Consider the following 18,245-nt stretch of genomic DNA (forward strand, 5'->3'; position numbering starts at 1 on the left):
TAAATGCACTAGTGATGAATAGGCCGTAGACTTTGAATGGATATATGATCTTGACTCCTTTCAATCCTCTTTAGTCCAAATTTGCCAAGGTATTTAGGCAGTAGCTTGAGTCTGGCAATTTATAAATATATACTGAGTCCACTATAAATATATACTGAGAGCAGATTCCGGCCTATAGGTTATTGACGGATATTCAGAAGATCAACTCTCTATCCCTTCAGTTAGCTACTTCAGAAAAAATGTCTGATTCACAATGGCTAATGGCCAGTGAAGTAATGAACTATACTAACTATTTTACAAGGCTTTCAGGGGAAAACTGACAGCAGGATCTAAGTGACATACTGAGATGTGCATGCTGTCTTCTCTGGTACAGGTCACTGGCTCTCGAGTTAGACTGTGGGGACTCAAAAGCATAGTTCTGTCACTCATTCATGGTGCCAGCTCAGGGAAGTGACTTAAATTCTCTCTGCCTCAGTTTCTACTTTTGAAACTAGAGGAGGATTTATACCTTATTCACTCATACACTCATACAGATCTTTTTTTTTTTTTTTAAAGATTATTTATGCACACAAGAACTGGGGTACAGGCCAGAAGTGTTGGGCATGATAAACCAGAGACAGAACAGGGAGCAGAACAGGCTGATGTACTGAAATATGCTAGTGAGGGGAATAGTAGGCAGCCCCCGAGAGGCCTGCTGTGCCATATGGGTCACTTTCCTGGTCAGGAAATGAACTTGTGCTGCAGTGGCTGCAGACAGCTTCATAGCGCTGTGCTTAAACCTGTTGCGCCATGACGGAGGGCTGCATATGGACCTTATATGAATTGAGTATGCACAGTGCTAGGAAGTCATGTTTGAAATAGGGGAAGTGATTCCTGAGTGTTCATAATCTTGAAGAAAGCTCTCCATGGTTGCGATCTAGTTGGAAGGGTATTGTGTTGAGTATTGCTACACTGGTTTTATTTTAAAAGATGTTATTTCTAGTTCAAAAAAAATTTAACTTGTAGTTAAATTTCAGAGGAAGATAGAAACACCCAGAGATTTCATTGTTAATCATTTTCATGTATGTTTTCGAGCATTTTATTATGTTTCTAAAATATATTTTATGTAACTCAAACCATACTATAAAACTAGTCTGTCTTTTTTCCCAAAAGTATATGTGAGACACTCTCCAATAATTGCTATGTCTTAAAACATTGTTCATAGTTAAATGGTATTCTGAATTATGAATGCATACTTTATTTTTTTTTAAAGATTTATTTATTTATTTATGCATACAAGAACTGGGTACAAGCCAGACCTGTGGTGGGTAGAGGATTCACCAGAGACAGAGCGGGGAGCAGAACAGGCAGATTGATGAAGTATACTGCTGAGGGGAGCAGTGGGCAGGTCATGGGAGGTCTGCCGCGCCATGTGGATCTGTCCATCCCCTCCCTGATCCGGGATCAAACTCTACTACAGTGGCTTTGGAGCACTTTATAATGCGGTGCTTTAACCCATTGCGCCACCAGGGAGAGCCCCCATTTTCTTTTGTAATCTAATGGGCAAGTTTATTATGAAAGGAAGGAGCATGTGCACAGACACAAGCGGCAGAAAGAGCTGCCCCTGGAAGGGACAGGAATGTTAAGAGACACCTGCACAGACACAGGTGGGCAGGAGAGCTCTGCCATGTCATCCATCATGCCTGATGACTTTTTCCTGTCACAATTTATGCTTTCAATTTGCAGTTTATCAGCATTGTGTGAAAGATCCATTCCTCATCTAGTTACCCAGGCCTTTTGAATAAAAGGTGGCAGTCAGGGGCTGTGGAAGGTGTGACTGGGCATCTCTCAGATTTTTCACCTTCGAAACAACTGACTCAAGTTGCTTTTGTTCTACTTACATATTGTGAAGAAAACTGTGAAGATGCTGTCACAATTAAATGGATGATTGGAGATTATGGTTTTACAGAATATTTTTCTTATTAAGCATCTCTGGTGTTTCTGTGCACTCTAGCATTGTGTGGGAAACATCCCTAACTGGGAAATTCAAGAAATTCCCAAGTTAGACCCATGTGGATGGGCCCCATGACCTGAAGTGGGACTCAGTGGGGAAGGCCAGCCATGGAGTTGGCTTGGGTTTGAGCCTTGCCTCTAGCTGTACCATCTTTGACAGCTTGTCTAACTTGTATCTGTTCCCTTAAAATATGGTCCCTGGGTCTTCCCTGGTGGTGCAGCGGGTTAAAGCACAGCACTAAGAAGCTAAAGCCACTTCAGCATGAGTTCAATCCCCGCCTGCCCCGGAGGAGATCCACATGGCGCAGCAGACCTCTCCTGACCCACCCGCTGCTCCCCTCAGCAGTGTACTTCGTAGATCTGCCAGTTCTGCTCCCCACTCTGTCTTTTGTGATTCCTCTCACCACCCCTGCAGCTATGGCCTGTACCCCAGTTCTGCATGCATAGATAAATCTTTAAAAAACTGTATGAGCCTTAATATTTCTTCATGAAGTTGGAGCCTCGCTGTGATGGCTGTGGCGTAAGATGAGCATTGGCTGGAGAAGTTGCTTGTGGGCAGTGCAAGTGGCAACGGGCGACTGGCATTTTACTACTTGCCTCTAGGGGCCCTGCTGGGGCTCAGGCTGCAGGTGGAGGTCAGCAGGAATGGCCGGTGTCAGTGGTTCCTCTACCATGTCACCCTAGGGCTTACAGCCCCTGGTTCAGGGGGAGACATGGGGTCCCGCAGGCCAGTGCCAGCACGGTGGTTCCCTCCAGCTGCAGGCAGTAGAGAGGCCTGTGGATGTGGTGCCTGTATCATAGTGGACAGTGGACAGTGTGAGCTATGAACTGATTGGGAAATGAGCCAACCTGCCACAGCACTGAAAATGTTCCAGTCAGATTGATTGGGGGGAGGAGCCAGGTCAGGACTCTCAGATCTTTGATGGGCATTCTTAGGGTAAATGGATTGATCAGACTTTTTTTCACCACCGATGTCTGTGGCTGACACCTGTGGCCTTGATGGTGTCTGAAAAGCAGAAGGCACCTGGGCGTGTGGGCATGGGACACATGTGCCTGGTTGTGGGCACTTGGAGTGTGCATGTGGGCACGGGTAAACATGCACACCTGAACTGCGGGTGAAACTAAAAGCTGCAGCAGTAGTGAGGGGGTCGCTCGGGGTGACTACCGACCAGAGAGGCGAGTCGCTGCGACAAAGCCAGAGAGAAAGAGTGTGAAGATTCGCAGGGTCGTGGCTCCTTGCCTGCCAGCCTCCCAGCATCCTTCCCCACCCCCTGCCTGTGCTTGCCTCCTTGTGTGCCAGCCTCCTTGCCTGTGTACCTGGTTTCCTGAGAGAGCATGAAAAGCTGTAAAATCTACTGAGGGCTCCAGGACTCTCTCTGTCCATCTGAATCCATAGTGACCTGTCCTGGCTTGCTGGAAGGCAACCGGGCATTGTTCCTGGCCTTTGAGGTAAGAAGAGACTCCTGTTCTTTTACTCTGTTATTGGCCTCTGAGATAATATTCAGCTCCTGATCTCAGAGGAAGAAGAGAAGCCGAAAAGCTTTGCATGGGCAGGGACTGCTGCCCTCCAGCTCAGCCTCTGACATCGCCTGAAAGGGGCATCAAAGGCCTTGGCTTGGCACCTCAAGGAGCTATTTGTTGGTGTGGCCCAGCAACTCACAAAGAGCTGTGATGCTGGCGTATCTGTGATGCTGGTGACCTGTGGTGACTGGCGCTACTGGCCCGTGCTACCCAGCACTGTTGATGGGTGACCAGCACTCTGTGTCTGGGTCACCTCTGAGAGTTGGTAACTTCTGCCTGTCCAGCATCACCTCCTAGTGCTGCTGCCTCTGTTGCTGTTCGGTCCATCGTCCAGTGCTGTGCACTCGGACCTTCAGACTGTTGCTGTGGCTGCTGCAGCGCCATCTCAGCACCCCACCTGGCCCGCAGCTTGCTGGCTGTGACGTGCTACAGGCCCTTGAGGTGGGGTGATGCCATCATGGATGATCGGCCTTTTGTTAAGGACTTCTGTCGACACTGGACACTATCTGGGGTGAGCTAGTTGGCCACTTGTGGCCTTGGTAACTTTCTGTTCCCCCTGTTTGTTAAATAAATCCATTACTGTTGGTCCCTGAGCCTTCATGCTCTTGCAATTGTGCGTGGGGGTGAGAACCCACAGACAGTGACCTGTCCTCTGCTGGGCACTGTCCTTTTGATGCTAAAGCCTCTGCTAGAACTCTGTTTAACTTGCATTTCCATTAAGCTTAGAGAAGGTAATGTTTGTGTAGTTGCATTTGGTAAGTGGTAGCTTTTATAGTAAGGGACTCGCGGTAGGACATGCTTCCTGCGTTTGTGTCAGTAGGATTTCAGTTGTGCTTTGGAGTCTCGGGATTGATACATACCACGTTCTTGCCCTGAGTTGTGTCTCTGTTCAGAGTGATATGACTAGTGAGACTGAGTTGTGGGGTACGTATAGTGTAGAACTTTACTGTGAAATTCCACTGATATACTTATTTCAAACTGGTGATTGGAGTGGTCCACTTAACTTTTGTGCCACTCAAACCTCTAGGGATTGAGTACTGTTTGTCAGGCAACGGCAGGTGACCCTTGACCTATAGCATCTCCTTTGCTGTTTAGAAAGACCCTGTGGAGTGGGAACTGCAGCTTGCAATTGAGGTTATTCCGGCTTTAGAGTGTCCTCCTCAATCGGCTTGTCAGACTTTACAAAAGTACAGGCAATATAATGAACATTGAACAAAAAATTATTTATTTGAAATTCAACTTTGAGTGGGGTCCTGTTGTATGTTGTTACCTTGATTAGTTTCTTAGTTCACACAGCAAGTAAAGGAGAATTGGGCTTGGCTCCATCTGATATTGAAACTCATATTTTAACCTGTTTTCTCTTTAAGAAGTCAGAAATTGACTTCAGATGTGGAAGAGGAGGAAGAAATGCTATCGATTGAGGTTTAATGTCCACTTTACTCACTGTAAATATAGTGAAAGATAATCCCATGCTAATTCTAGTGATTAAAAATGGAGGAAACTGAGCCCTCCCTGGTGGTGCAGCAGGTTGGGACACAGTACTGGGAAGCTAAAGCCACTTTAGCATGAGTTCAATCCCACCCGAGAGGTGACCCACATGGCGAGGCAGACCAATCCTGACCCGCTCACTGCTTCCCTCAGCAGTGTACTTCGTCAGTCGGCCTGTTCTGCTCCCCACTCTGCCTCTGGTGAATCCTCTCACTGTTCCTGCACCTCTGGCTTGTACCCCAGTTCTGTATGTATAAATAAATCTGTAAAAAAAATGGAGGAACCTGAAAATAATTAAGATAACTATTATATATGCCAAAGACTGTGCTAGAACTAACCTGGAAAGAGCACACCCATTTTAAATGAGGGTTTAGGATAAGTGAAGGATGTTAAGGTTGTGTGGTTATTGAGGTGAGCCTCAGAGAAAGTACCACTGTCCCCCAAAGCCTCTTGGCCTGGACGTGATGATGCTCAAAGAACCTTCTTCTAGGAGGATACTGGGAAGTAATCAGAGGCCACCAGGTGTTGCGTGCCCAGTGCCCCTGCCTGCTTACCTTAGCAAGAGTGTGCTGGACAGAAGGTTCTTTGCTAACGTTGAAGAATTGGGTATTTAATAATGGGTCACTCTCAAAAAGCCATGAGTGTTTCTTGGTGATTTGACAACCCTTCTTTGTGTGGGCATCACAAGTTGCAGAGGGGGGTTTTGGAAGGAAAAGGAAAGGGGTGTTTTCCAAGCCTTCTGTGGAAGCAGTTTGGCTTCGCTTTTGTAGACTGAGTGGAAAATCATCCTAATGATGCCGTTTGCTTTTCAGGTAGCTTTGGAGGTCAGAAGTCAAAGATTCTAGAAATCCATTATGTGGCACCTCTTTTGTGTTAGGCAAACACTACTGTCTTTTTGTGTAAGATGAATTGGAGTTGGTATTTTTGAGATGTCTCAAATTTTGGGGTGCCATGGGTGTTGGGAATACTGGTTTTCAGTTGAGCATGGAAATCCTCTGCCATTCTGTGTCAATGTAAAGCCTCAAGACCAGCAGGATAATAACAAAATAATTGTGATTCTGAGTACTTTGTATCTACTCTTGCAATAAAGCTGAAGTGGGAAATAGGATGCCAAGGAACAGAGAGCATTTAAAGAATGTGCTCAAAATCACACAGCTGGTTGGTGATAGAACCAGATTTTGAACCTAGACTCGTGGATTTCTAAACTCCTAGCTGCTGTTTGTGTGTTTGTGAATGTTGATGGGTAGTCTGCATGATAGGTAGACTGATTGTCACGTCCACCTTAAAATTCAGACTTATCAGGTGTATTTAAGAACTAATAGTGGGGCTATTAATTGGGTGAGAGTCATAGCAGTTAGAAACAGTGAATGGGAATGGGGGAGAAGTCAAGGAGCTGTCTACACCAGTGATCCTGCAGGAAATGGAGTAAAGGGGTTGATATGACAGCGTGTACAGAATGGGAGGAGAAAGGGGCAATAGTAATTGATACTAGAAAGAATTCTGGGGGTCAGGGAGTTATTATCATGATGGAGAGATCTAGTTACAACTCTTATATGCAACACTACAGTAAATTGCTGTGGCATATTTGCCTGTCTTTATGAAGAAGTTGTTTCAAACCCTCACAGAACACTAATATTTCCTTCAGGGAAAATCGTACTCTATTAAGGTGCTGGTTCATTCACTAAAAACTGGCCTTTTCCCCAGTCTCATTCATGCTACTTTCCTTGCCCACTGGGATGTGACTTTCACCTGAGAAGTAGTCCTCACTGCTTAAGTGGTGGGAAGCTGTAATCCCTTTAGTTGAACTTGGAAACATTTCAGTCTTTTCTGGGATCAATGCTAGGTGTGTGTGAGAGATAAAGACAAAAATCAAGGAAACCTGTAATACTTTCAATAAGCCTGTGCTTAACCCAGATGGCACAAAAGTAGCGGACAGTCTGCAGGGCTAACATGCAGCTTCGTTTACAAAGGATTTTCTTTGCCTCCAATGAGACTACGCTGGCTACGGAGCAGCATGTGTGTCTCTGCCTGTGTGCATGTTCATTTTCTGCATTCAGTCTGCGTCACTATCCTGGTAATCAATGCTGCTCTGTGGCCTCTGTAGGTGAGGAGGGTTCTCTGATGGCTAAAGACTGACACTTCCCAGACATTAAATGTGCATCATGCCTGGAGGGCTCTGAGCGCTGAGCTGAGCTTGCAGTCTCAGACCCAGAGTAGCCACAGCGCCTGCATTCCCACAAAGGCGGCAGCCCTGAGCAGAAGCTTCCAGTGCTCTTATCTGCCTGCGCTTTTCACTTTGAGACAAAGTTCTGTAATTACAGCTCATGGATTTATTTCCTCCACCTTGTAAAAGCCTGAATTGTGAAGACCTCATGGCATGAAGGGCAGCAATGAGTCAAGCTCTTGGGACTGCTAAGGATTTCTTTGCCATCCTCCCACCCCTTCCTTTTTGGAGATGTGTATCAGGAAAAGGCTTCGCCTTTAACGAGAAATTTTACTGCTCTTGCCAATAATGTGTGGCAATATTAAATTTAATGGCAGACCTTGAAGTGTATAAAAACTTGAGTCCAGAAAAAGGTAAGAGTCATACACTAATTTTAAGGTAAGTGTAATGATCCTAGTAAAAAAATGATATGTATTTCTTATTTTATTTCATGTGTAGTTAAGTTAAAGATTTATTTGTACCCTTGGTACCCATAGTGAAGATAATTTTGTACGCATGAGATGAAAAGATAGCAAAGTACCTGTGATGAGACAAAGTGGTTTTTCCTTGTAAATGTATACTTTCATAATGGTTGGATTGCATGCTGATAGAGAACAGCCTTATAATGAAGTGGTGTGGTCAGTGACAAAACTACTTGTATTATTAGTCAAGGATATAGACGTTTAAAATTTTCACTTGACAGTCACAAACAGTGGATTTTAATTGAAAACATTGTCAAGTCAGAATGCAAATTCTGATGAATAAAGCTGTATTTTAACTTGTTACAATAGTCTGGCCAATTTATATTAATTAAGGAGAGTCATGAATAATTATGTTTATGGCATGAGTGGGCTAAGTATTCAGCATAGATAAAATGGAGGCAGTGCCCATTTATCATGTTCTTGGAGCCTGTCTGTCAGCCCCAGCAGCAGGAGAGAAACATTTTAAAGTATGAGTATGGAGATCAAAAATTTAAAATATATGGAGATTATTTCTGAGTCAGAAGAAATGTTCCTGACTGGTCAGATAGAATAAATGACATGTCAAAAAACATCTTCTAAACTTACTTTCCACCTGAAATTTGTCACTTCAGATCGCTGGTGTGTGTGTACCTGCATGTGACTTCATCATGTCAGTGCTCTGCCTGAGATGAGAGCCTGCCTGGAGATTGCTGCTTGTCTTTGCTGTCGACTTGAATGTACCAGGCTCACAATCCAGAACTGAAGCCTGTTTTTTATTCAAAATATAAATGAACCTCTGGTTGAACATTCCTGAGTTTAACTGAGTTTTCTAAGTCTTGGAAGAACCTTATAAATAGAAGCAGGGTACAGCTTGCTATACTCCTTAGGCAGCTTGTCAGAGGATTTTCCATTCAGAGTTTTGTCTTTATTGTGTTTGGAAACTCCTGTGATGTGGGTATAAACTGAATTGCATAGCATACATTTGAGTTTGTCTTACTTGACACTTTTTGGAAGTAATGATGAAAATGACTTTTGCTATATCAAGTTATCATTAACAATGAATTAAAGATGAAGCTTTGCTTCATAAACATTATGGAAGTTTGAATGAATTTTACTAGTCAGAGAAGCTTTTAGATTTTTGTCATGAGCACATAGTTCATAGTTTATTTAATAGATTTTCAGTGCTGTTTTAATGATTTATTTTGCTGATTAGTCATCTTGGTATTAAATTTGTCTGAGTGGGTAGCAAGACAACTTTCAAAGAAATTTTTTTGCTGAATTCCGATCAATTTTAAAGTGGAACATCTTAAATTAATAGATTCTGAATTCTCATGAAACCTGAGTTGGGTTGTTAAATAGTCATGTTAGTGGAAGTGTTTTCATTTGACAGGAATCAACGTTGAAAAGTGTTTAGTTAGAACTGGGAAGAGCAAAGAAAAGATCCCTGAGTTTTAATGGTAGATGTTTTGTCTTAAAACTGTATTTTAATTGGAAAACTTATTTGCTCCCACCTTTTAAAATAAGCATAAATTTATTATTGTTAATTATTTTTTGCTTCATAATTTAGTACAGTGTACTAAATCTCTGAGTCAGAAGGAATCATAGTGATTCTTAAAACAGCACTCAATAGTAAGGCACTTGAATCACAACATAGAAACAGAAGTCAGAGCAAGCTTCAGGCATTTAAGGCAAGTGTTTTTATAATCTTGTTATGTCTGAACCCAAACTTCCTTTAGAAACAAGAGATAATGCTTTTTTTCTTTTCTTTCTTTCTTTCTTTTCTTTTATTTTTTTTTGCTTATTCACAAGGTTGTTAAAAGAGTTACTGATTTAATGTCTCTGAAAGCTCTTGGGAGGTGAAACAGGACCCCAGCAATGTAAAATGTATTGCAGTCATAGATACAGGAGCAATGCACATTTCATCTACTTGAATTAAGAAGAAACTGTTTTTGTTTTGTGGGTGCAAATATCATTAGAAAGCACTTTGACCTACAATGCTGGTACCACCTGCCACTAATTTTCCCCTTGGCTTAGGATAACCTATATACCCTGCAGTGTGCTTTCTGCAAACGCCTTATGGGAGGCCTGATGTCTGTGTAGGAGAGTCCTAGATTTCTAGAGCAGGAAAAACCCATGGCCATCTCACTGTTTTTTAAGGAGGAAAAAAATACTGACTGCAGAGTTTCTCTAAGACTCGGAGCAGACCTGTGGCTGCAATCAAGTCTTCTGTTTCCCCGACCATGATGGCGGGGCCTGCACTTCTTCATCACACAAGTTTTGCTTTTAGGAGGTGCCAGACATTTAGAGACTCGTGATTTCTCTCATGTTATATTATTTGAATTCTTAGGATAAGGCCATTTTTGGAGAGGAAAGTTAAGATTTTGTTGTGAAATCCTTGTATTGCTTTATGTAAAAGGTTCTGGTTAGGGATATGAAGATGAATCCACATTAACCTCTCTTCCAGTAACTCATGCTTTAATGCAAAGACTTGCATATGATACTGCAATTTTGGCAGCACTGTATTCAAGGCACCTTGAGTGTGGAGAAGTCTACAAAGGATTTCTGGAAGCAAAATTTGAACTGAGCCTTGAAGGATAAGAAGGAATGTTTTGGATAGATAAACAAAAAAGGAGGAGGAAGAAATAGGTGCAAAAGTCATATGTTACAATAAATCCCACCTAATCCAGGTTAAGAAATATGGACATTTTCCCTCATTTTCCAATCTTCCCTTGGTCCCCCCCCCTTGTCCCCCTTTCCTTTTTGAATAAAGATTTTAAAGTTAGAAGAGATTAATTAGATTTGAATTTTAGAATGATTTTTCTGACCATGGCTTAGACTGATGGGAAGATGAGGCTGAAGTAAGGGAGGTTGAGAAGGTGTTGCAGTGAGTAGGTGAATGTACAGTGATCTCAGCTCATGTTTCCTAGCTTAAATGATGGGTCATGAGAAAGCACCGAACTCTCAAATTTCACAGTGGTTTCTTTGCCTGTGACCAGTACTGAGGGAGGATTCTCACTGCATCTTCTGCTTTTTCCTTTATTCCTCAGTTCCTGTCTTGTAATTGAGATAAATTAGCTGCAGGTAGGTAACTGTCTGATAAGAAATCTAACATTTCTGTTCTTATGAAGTTAGTGACCTCTTGTCCATAAGACAGCTTTACGCCTCATCAGGAATATCTCTATTATTCTTTTATGGAGAACAGAAAATTATCTTCACAAGAAGCTCAGAAAAACCCAGCTCAATTTTTTTTGAAAGAATGCTCTATTTTTTTACATATTGCTAGATTTGAGGCAGTATTTGACTCCCCCCCACGCCCCCCCCCCCCAGTTCTTCCACCACAGCACCATCACCAAAGTCACTTATCCTCTTCTGACTCCCCTCTCCCCCTCCCCTGTATGGGCCTCAGGTGTGTGGGCAGCTTGCAAATTTAGTCTTTTATATTTTTTATTCCCTGACACTTTATTTGGGTTCTCTGTATTCTGCACATAAGTGAAACCATCCAATATCATTTTTCTTCTGACTTATTTCACTTAACGCAGTCCCTTCCAGCCCCGTCTACGCCACCACAAATGGCATGCCAACTCTCATCCGTTAGCTCACAGGATGTTTGAAAGTCATCACATCACTTATATAATCTACTGAAATGAGAACTAGAGTAAGGAGGTCAGGGGCCATCTCTTGGAACTAGCTTTGAAAATGACTAGTCTTTTATTTTATTTTTAGGATTTATTTACTTATGCATACAGAACTGGGGTACAGGCCAGAGGTGCAGGGGTGATGAGAGGATCTACCAGAGACAGAGTGGGGAGCAGAACAGGCCGACTGACAAAGTACACTGCTGAGGGGAGCAGCGGGCGGGTCAAGAGAGGTCTGCGACACCATGTGTATCATTTCCAGGGCGGGGATCGAACTCATGCTGAAGTGGGTTTAGTTTCTTAGTGCTGTGCTTTAACCCACTGTGCCACCAAGGAGGGCCCACAAGCTTAATTTTAGATGATAGTGTCTGAGGAAAAGGACAGATTCTAAAGACTGCTGCATAGATGATGGCATCAAATGTATTAGAAAAAGCTGAGCCCTGATGATAATTCTGACAATCAGCCATGTTCCTAATTCAGTGAGGTGAGTATAGTTGCTATCTTCATCTTGGGGATGATTCTGAGGAGAGATAAAGGTAGGTTGCTCTAAGTTAATGCTGTCACTAGTAGAGATGACATTTGAATCTTGTTGCTTGCCTCTGGAGCGTAGATTGGCACTCACTTTCCTTCGGAGTGACATGGTTCCTTTCTTGGAGATGGTACATCAGTGCCTTGTCTATAAAAATGTCGCCTACCATCTCTCTATACATACCTCAGTTGGACTCCTCCTGTTACTGCACAAGCCTTGCCCTCTGCATGGTTTGGCCTGACAGTGCTTTGAGTAAATGGACTTGCAAATGAACACTTCTGGAGTGACAGACAGGAAAACTGGAGCAGCAGATTGCAGCTTGTTGGAAGGAAAGCAATCGCTGGGTGGGGCCAGATCCTGGGAGGATTTTGATGTCCCCTGAGGGGTTTGGGCTGGATCTAAGAAAGAGAGAATGGGTAAGCTTTGTAGTGGGGTAGGTGCTAGCAATTGTATTTTAGGAAAAAATGGACTATTAAGAAAAAAGTGACATTTAGGAAAAAAAGAAGTCCAATGCAGCATAGATTTGACAGCCAAAGATAAAGGGGCCTGCAATCTACTTGAAAAATTGGCTCAAGCGTATCAAAGTCATGAACTGTAGTCATTGAGGTTTTGACAAATGACCCCATCACTGTCTCTAATTACTTGTCACTAGAACAGAAGCTACCATGAGTGAGCTAAAGTTACTTCTGTCTTTTTTGAAGAGAGGTGAATGATTGCTTCTATTGATCTGTTTGAAGAAAAAGCCACGGCTGTAGATTTGTGTAACATAAGGTTTTCATCTAACATGGTGACCTGTTGCTTCATGCTTTTCTTCAAAATCGATGTCAGTGTTAATTGTTTTTCCATGGAGGAAGTGAAGAGATAAAATTTGAGGACATCTAGAAAGGGTCTGAACTTCCGACCTTGTAGATTCAAAATCAGGAGAATGGAAAGGAATGAAATAAAAGACAGCACTGGGCCCTCCCTGGTGGCACAAGTGGTTAAAGGTCCGCACTGTGAAGCTATCTGCAGCAAGTGTTTGATCCCTAGCCAGGGAGCAGCAGACCTCTCCAGACCCACCCACTGCTCCCCTCAGCAGTGTACTTCATCGATCTGCCTGTTCTGCTCTCTACTCTGTCTCTGGTGAATCCTTTTACCCCCTCTCCTCGCCCGGCCCCCCACCTCTGGTCTATACCCCAGTTCTTGTATAAATTAATAGATTTTAAAAAACAACAACAAAAAGACAGCACTAAGGGACAATATCATTCTCCATAATTTCTTTCTGCATTTTTCTCCCGCTAAACTATTATCATTTGCCCTTTAACTTTTTGAATTTCCACAGATTTACTCAGTGACTTTTAAAAACACACAAAGCACTCTTGAGTTACATTAACGACTAAAGGAATCTTCTTGCTTTTCTACACCCACATAGAACCTCGCGTGGTACTTGGCACGAGGAGCTGCGTCTGTATGTGTGCGCACACTCACATGTATGCACAGGAGTCACATCCATGGTGCGAGTCCCATGGACGTTAGCTGTTTATGTGATCAAGAAGAATGAGGGATAAGAATTGTTGGGGGGACTTCTGTGACCCCATCTTCCTGTTTCTATTGGTTGAGTCCCAGTGTGCACATGTGACAGTCTCTGCTCAACTCTGCAACTGAATGCCTCTCCTTGGGCAAACAGTCTCCTGACACTGGGGTTTTAAGGTTAATTTCCATTCTACTTTCCTTATTCTCTCCTTTTTGTATCTTTATTTGCTCATTTCTTATCTCAGATTCTCACTGACGTTTTGAAAAAGCCCAGAACATCAATTGAGAGAAGGTATCTTAGGGAGCATAATATAAATAATAAATGAATATACAAATTTTGGTGGTGGGCCCTCCCTTGGGGCGCAGCAGGTTGGAGCACTGCACTGCAAAGCTAAGCCAAGGAGTGGCCGTGTCAGTGTGAGTTCAATTTCCCACCCCGGAGGTGACCCACATGGCGTGGCAGATCTCTCCTGACCCGGCCGCTGCTCCTCTCCTCAGTGGACTTCATCGATCTGCCTGTTCTGCTCCCCACTCTGTCTCTGGTGAATCCTCTCATGCCCCTGCATCTCTGGCCTGTACCCCATTTCTCTATGCATAAATAAATCTTTAAAAAAAAAACAAATTTTGGTGGTGAGGGAGGAGAAGAGGCATCATATTACAGGTCTCTTAATTTTCATCTTATTAAAAAAATTGGCCTTTCCTTTTCATCTTTTTGTTTTAGATTTCTTTGCCCTAGTTTTCTCATTCCCCCTTTTTAATGGAAATAAGATCTAGAATATATTTGATTTAGAAAGCCAGCTTCAAGTTCTTGTAGGCAGTAGCTGTGCTTTGGCAGGAGCAGCCTCCTTAGCGTTGGGCTAGGAGGCCTTCCTAAGATGCTCTCTGTGATGTTTTCTCATCTCAGAGAAGCGACATCAACGAGAAAGCCAAACCACAGATACTGGCAGGCCTGGCCAAAGCTCCAAGGGTCACAGAAAGCAACAGGTGGAAGTTCTAAAGTTATTGATGGGCAATGCAAATAGTGTCAGCAGGCCCTAGAGAAATTCCGTGTGTTCACTGTGGTGGTGTGACCCTTGCTCCAAGAGAAGGCTCAGTTTTGGTCATGGAAGTTATAAAGGGTGTGTACAGTGGGAACTGGCACGTGATGAGGAGCAGAAATAGAATGTAAAGTTGTTTCTCAGAGTCTGGGAGCTGGACATAGCATTTGTTGATTGAATCATCAGTTTAAAAATTCTGTGGTTTCTAACTATTTTTCTTTATCCATTTGATTAATATGTGTGTGCTTTCCCTTCATATATTTGTTTAATTGTGGTACTTTTAAAAAAAGATTTATTTATGCATACAAGAGCTGGGGGACAGACCAAAGGTGTGGGGTTTGAAAGGCTTCACCAGAAGCAGAGTGGGGAGCAGAAGTAGCAGATTGACTGAAATACACTGCTGAGGGGAGCAGCAGGCAGGACAGGAGAGGTCTGCTGCGCCATGTGGGTCAGCTCCCTGGCTGAGGATCAAAGTCTTGTGCAGTGGCTACAGACAGGACATAGTGCTGCGCTTTAACATGTTGTACCACCGTGAGGGGAGGGGGCGCTTATTGGGGTATTTCTTTATCTTGTTTTCACTTATTTTGTCTTCTGGACACAATTCTAGTTTTAGATTCCTATTTTTCTGATTTAATTTTTCATTACTCAATCCATAACTTAGTTTCTTTTTTCATTCAGGTTGCTGGACCTGTTCCATTCTCATGTGCAACCTGCTCTCTTTTTCACTCAGTCATTTCTTTGTATCCTGGAAGAAGGGAGAGGGAGGGCACTGGAAGGCCTAACGCACTCTTCATTTTGAGCAGTGGAGGAGAATTTGGGATTTAGAATAAAAGAGGAGAAAAAGAACCAAAATCCTATTAACAGCATAGCTTTTGGAGAATCACCTATGTCTGTTGTTATGGTGCTCATTTCCCTCACTGATGGGGTTCTGCGCTTTTCACAGATGTGAGGGTAAATGAGCCTTGCCTAGGGCCTGATGCTTGGCCTTCAGCAAATGTGGTGTGTCTCCTAATCAGCTTTCTGCCCCTGTTGGCATCTGTCTCCTCCCCCTCCCCCACCCCCTCCCCACCTGGCCTTGCCCAGTCCCTTCCTTTTTCGGTGGGTTGACAACCACGGTCTGTTTTTTCTTGGTATTTCCTTCTCTCAGCTTCCATTGTATACTTGCCTTTTCACTTAGCTTCGCTATAACCTAAACCAAAAATTATGTAAAATTATGTAAAATATATGATAAAGATGTGAAAAAGAAAAACAAAGGGAGCTGTAAGTTAAACGATCCCTTAGTGAATTTCGTTTGGCAAAACAGCTGATTTAAATAAATACCTGCAGAAACAAATGGTCCACTTGTTTCTGATCACCCCCAGACTACAATCCTCCATGTTTCCTGAGCACAACTAATGCTCCGTTATGTTTGCTGACTTTTTGCATTGCCAAGTCTTTCCACTCCACTCAGGCCACTTGTACAAATTAAACACCCTAGAACGTTGCCAAAGATAACTGAACACATGTTCTGTGTTTGGGGTCTTCCACAGACCAACCAGAGGATGCCTAAAAAAAAGTAAAAGGGAGAAGACTAAAATCTTGCTTTCAAAAATTAAAATGAGAGGTTTTTTCCCCTTATCTGATAGACAAAGGGTAAAAATGTGTCAACAAAGGTGTAGGAAATGGGTACTTTTATGTCTGCTGAATGAATTTGAATTAACGTTTCTGGAGGGCAGTTTGACAGTAGACACCCCTGCCTCAGAGGTTGCTCAGCAGCTTTTTACTTGCTTATTTACACGAAGATAGAGATGGGAGTGTTTACTGAATAATTTTTTTTTGTAACAGCAAAAAAGGAGGAAAAAACTAATTGTAATGTATGCAGCTGTAACACTGGTGTGAAAAATCTGTTATCGTGAGATACCCTTGCTTATATTCAGTGGAAAACACTGTATTCCCATTTTCCTTAATGCTTAATGTATGTGAATTAAAAAAAGGAGAATAAGCTCAGGAGTTCATGCCTCAACACATCAATTGCAGTTATCTTTTGCTGTGGAATTATATATAACTAATTTTCTTCTACGTAGTTCTTTATACATTTTTAATGAGCATACATTACATTTATAGTCAGAGCAAAATCAATTCCATTTAAAAATCAGGTTTTATAAAGAACAAGCTTGGCTGGCTCACAGCTCTGCTTTCATGAGACTGGTGCTCTCCTGAGGCCCTTATTTGGCCTCCTGCTTGCTCGCCCTCCTCCTGGCCGAGTATGCTAATGGCAGGTCTGATTGCTATTGCTTCTTTTCTTCAAGTCTTTTTTCTTCTGTGTTGTACACAAGTCCTTTCCAGAGGCTTTCTTCCTTTGCTGCCTTTTTTACCAATGCTTTGCTAGAGCACTCTCTATCCATTTAGAAACATTTGTTCTTTCTTGAAGGTCCCCTTGTTTATACTGATAGGTCTTTCGAAATGTGATCTCTTTTGCCTTATCAGCCTGGTAAAATTCTGCCTTAAATCTTTGCAATTGTTGAATGCAAACAACACTGAACTTGGGCATAGTCTGTTTCAGCTAAGGTCCTGTTAGATGCTGTAACAGGTACGATTTATGTCTTAAGAGCTTCATGCATGATTCTTTCTGTTTTCATAGTCTCATGCAGGTGGTCTGGTTGGGTATTTCTCTTGTAGGTGGTGATTTAGGGGTACACAAGGTTATTGTGGGAGTATTGCCTTTCCAACCAACTAGAAGGGGAGAGGAAAAGACAATCAGATTTAGATTTTCATGAGGAAGTTTTAATAGGCAAGACTTGCACTTTACTGACCAGAACCCAAGTCCATGGCCATATATAACTGCAGAGATGCCTGAGAACGTAGTCCAGTGTTGGTCCTGGAGGAAGAGGAAAATAACATTAGATGAACACACAGAGTAATCTCAGCCTATAGTCAGAAGCTATTAGATGAGTTCCAGAAAGTAATTTATTTGATGTTAATTCTCTTGCTTATAAAATGAGGATAAGACCTCCTCTTTTTACAAAAGATTGGTATAAAGATTTAATTTTCAATGTGAAATAGCTCCATTATTTTTGAAGGGTATGTTTATACAAGGAGGGAGCTTTTTTTTTTAAATTTTATAATAGTTTATTTTTATCTATTTTTGTGCATTTTTTCCATGTCAGTTGCAGTCCTCTTGGGTTTCCCATCACCAAATCACCCATGTGCCATCACCATAGTCCAGTGCATTTCCCTCAGGAGGGAGCATTTATCAATACAGATCTTACCATTTTGTGTTTAAAAATATGTATCTGGCTTATGGATGAGACTAGGAATTGGCAAACTACACCCAGAGGGCCAAACTGGCCAGCTGCCTGAGTTTTGTAAGTAAAACTTTATTAAATCACAGACATGTTCAATGGTTTGCATATTTTCTAGACTGTTTTTGCACACACGGAGTAGAAAGATTGCTACCCTGACATTAGGCAAAGATTGCAAAGCCAAAAACATTTCCTCTCTGACTCTTTACAGAAAAAAATTCCTTTATCCTTTGAACTAGACTGTGTCTAGTCTTATTTGATATTTAGTGCAGTGTCTGGAGTGTAGCAGATGCTCAGACAATCTCTACTGAGGGGCTGAAATTTGTTTTTAGAGCCCAGTAGCTCAGAAACTGGGCATCTGGAGAGCAATTAGTTCGGAAAGATGCCTCTCTGCTAGAGTGGATGGGCATCGTGGGTTCCTTAGAATTCTTTAAATAGCAAATAGCAGGCCCTCCCTGGTGGCTCAGCGGGTTAAAGCACAGCACTAAGAAGCTAAAGCCACTTCTGCATGAGTTCGATTCCCGCCTGCCCCGGAGGAGACCACATGGCGAGGCAGACCTCTCCTGACCCGCCCGCTGCTCCCCTC

General features: G+C 42.6%; 1 protein-coding gene across 1 annotated transcript in view; it reads left to right on the forward strand.

Moving 5' to 3' along the window:
• Positions 1-7,258: 7,258 nt before the first annotated feature.
• Positions 7,259-18,245, forward strand: part of PLCH1 (phospholipase C, eta 1) — a 126,011-nt gene continuing 115,024 nt past the window's right edge. Inside the window, exon 1 of the mRNA XM_004682327.2 lies at positions 7,259-7,578. Coding sequence (XP_004682384.1) covers positions 7,536-7,578 — 43 coding nt within the window. The 5' untranslated portion in view covers positions 7,259-7,535. The remainder of the gene's footprint in view (positions 7,579-18,245) is intronic.

Source organism: Condylura cristata, unplaced genomic scaffold (assembly GCF_000260355.1).
Source record: "Condylura cristata isolate star-nosed mole 26May11 unplaced genomic scaffold, ConCri1.0 scaffold00014, whole genome shotgun sequence".
Taxonomy (NCBI): domain Eukaryota; kingdom Metazoa; phylum Chordata; class Mammalia; order Eulipotyphla; family Talpidae; genus Condylura; species Condylura cristata.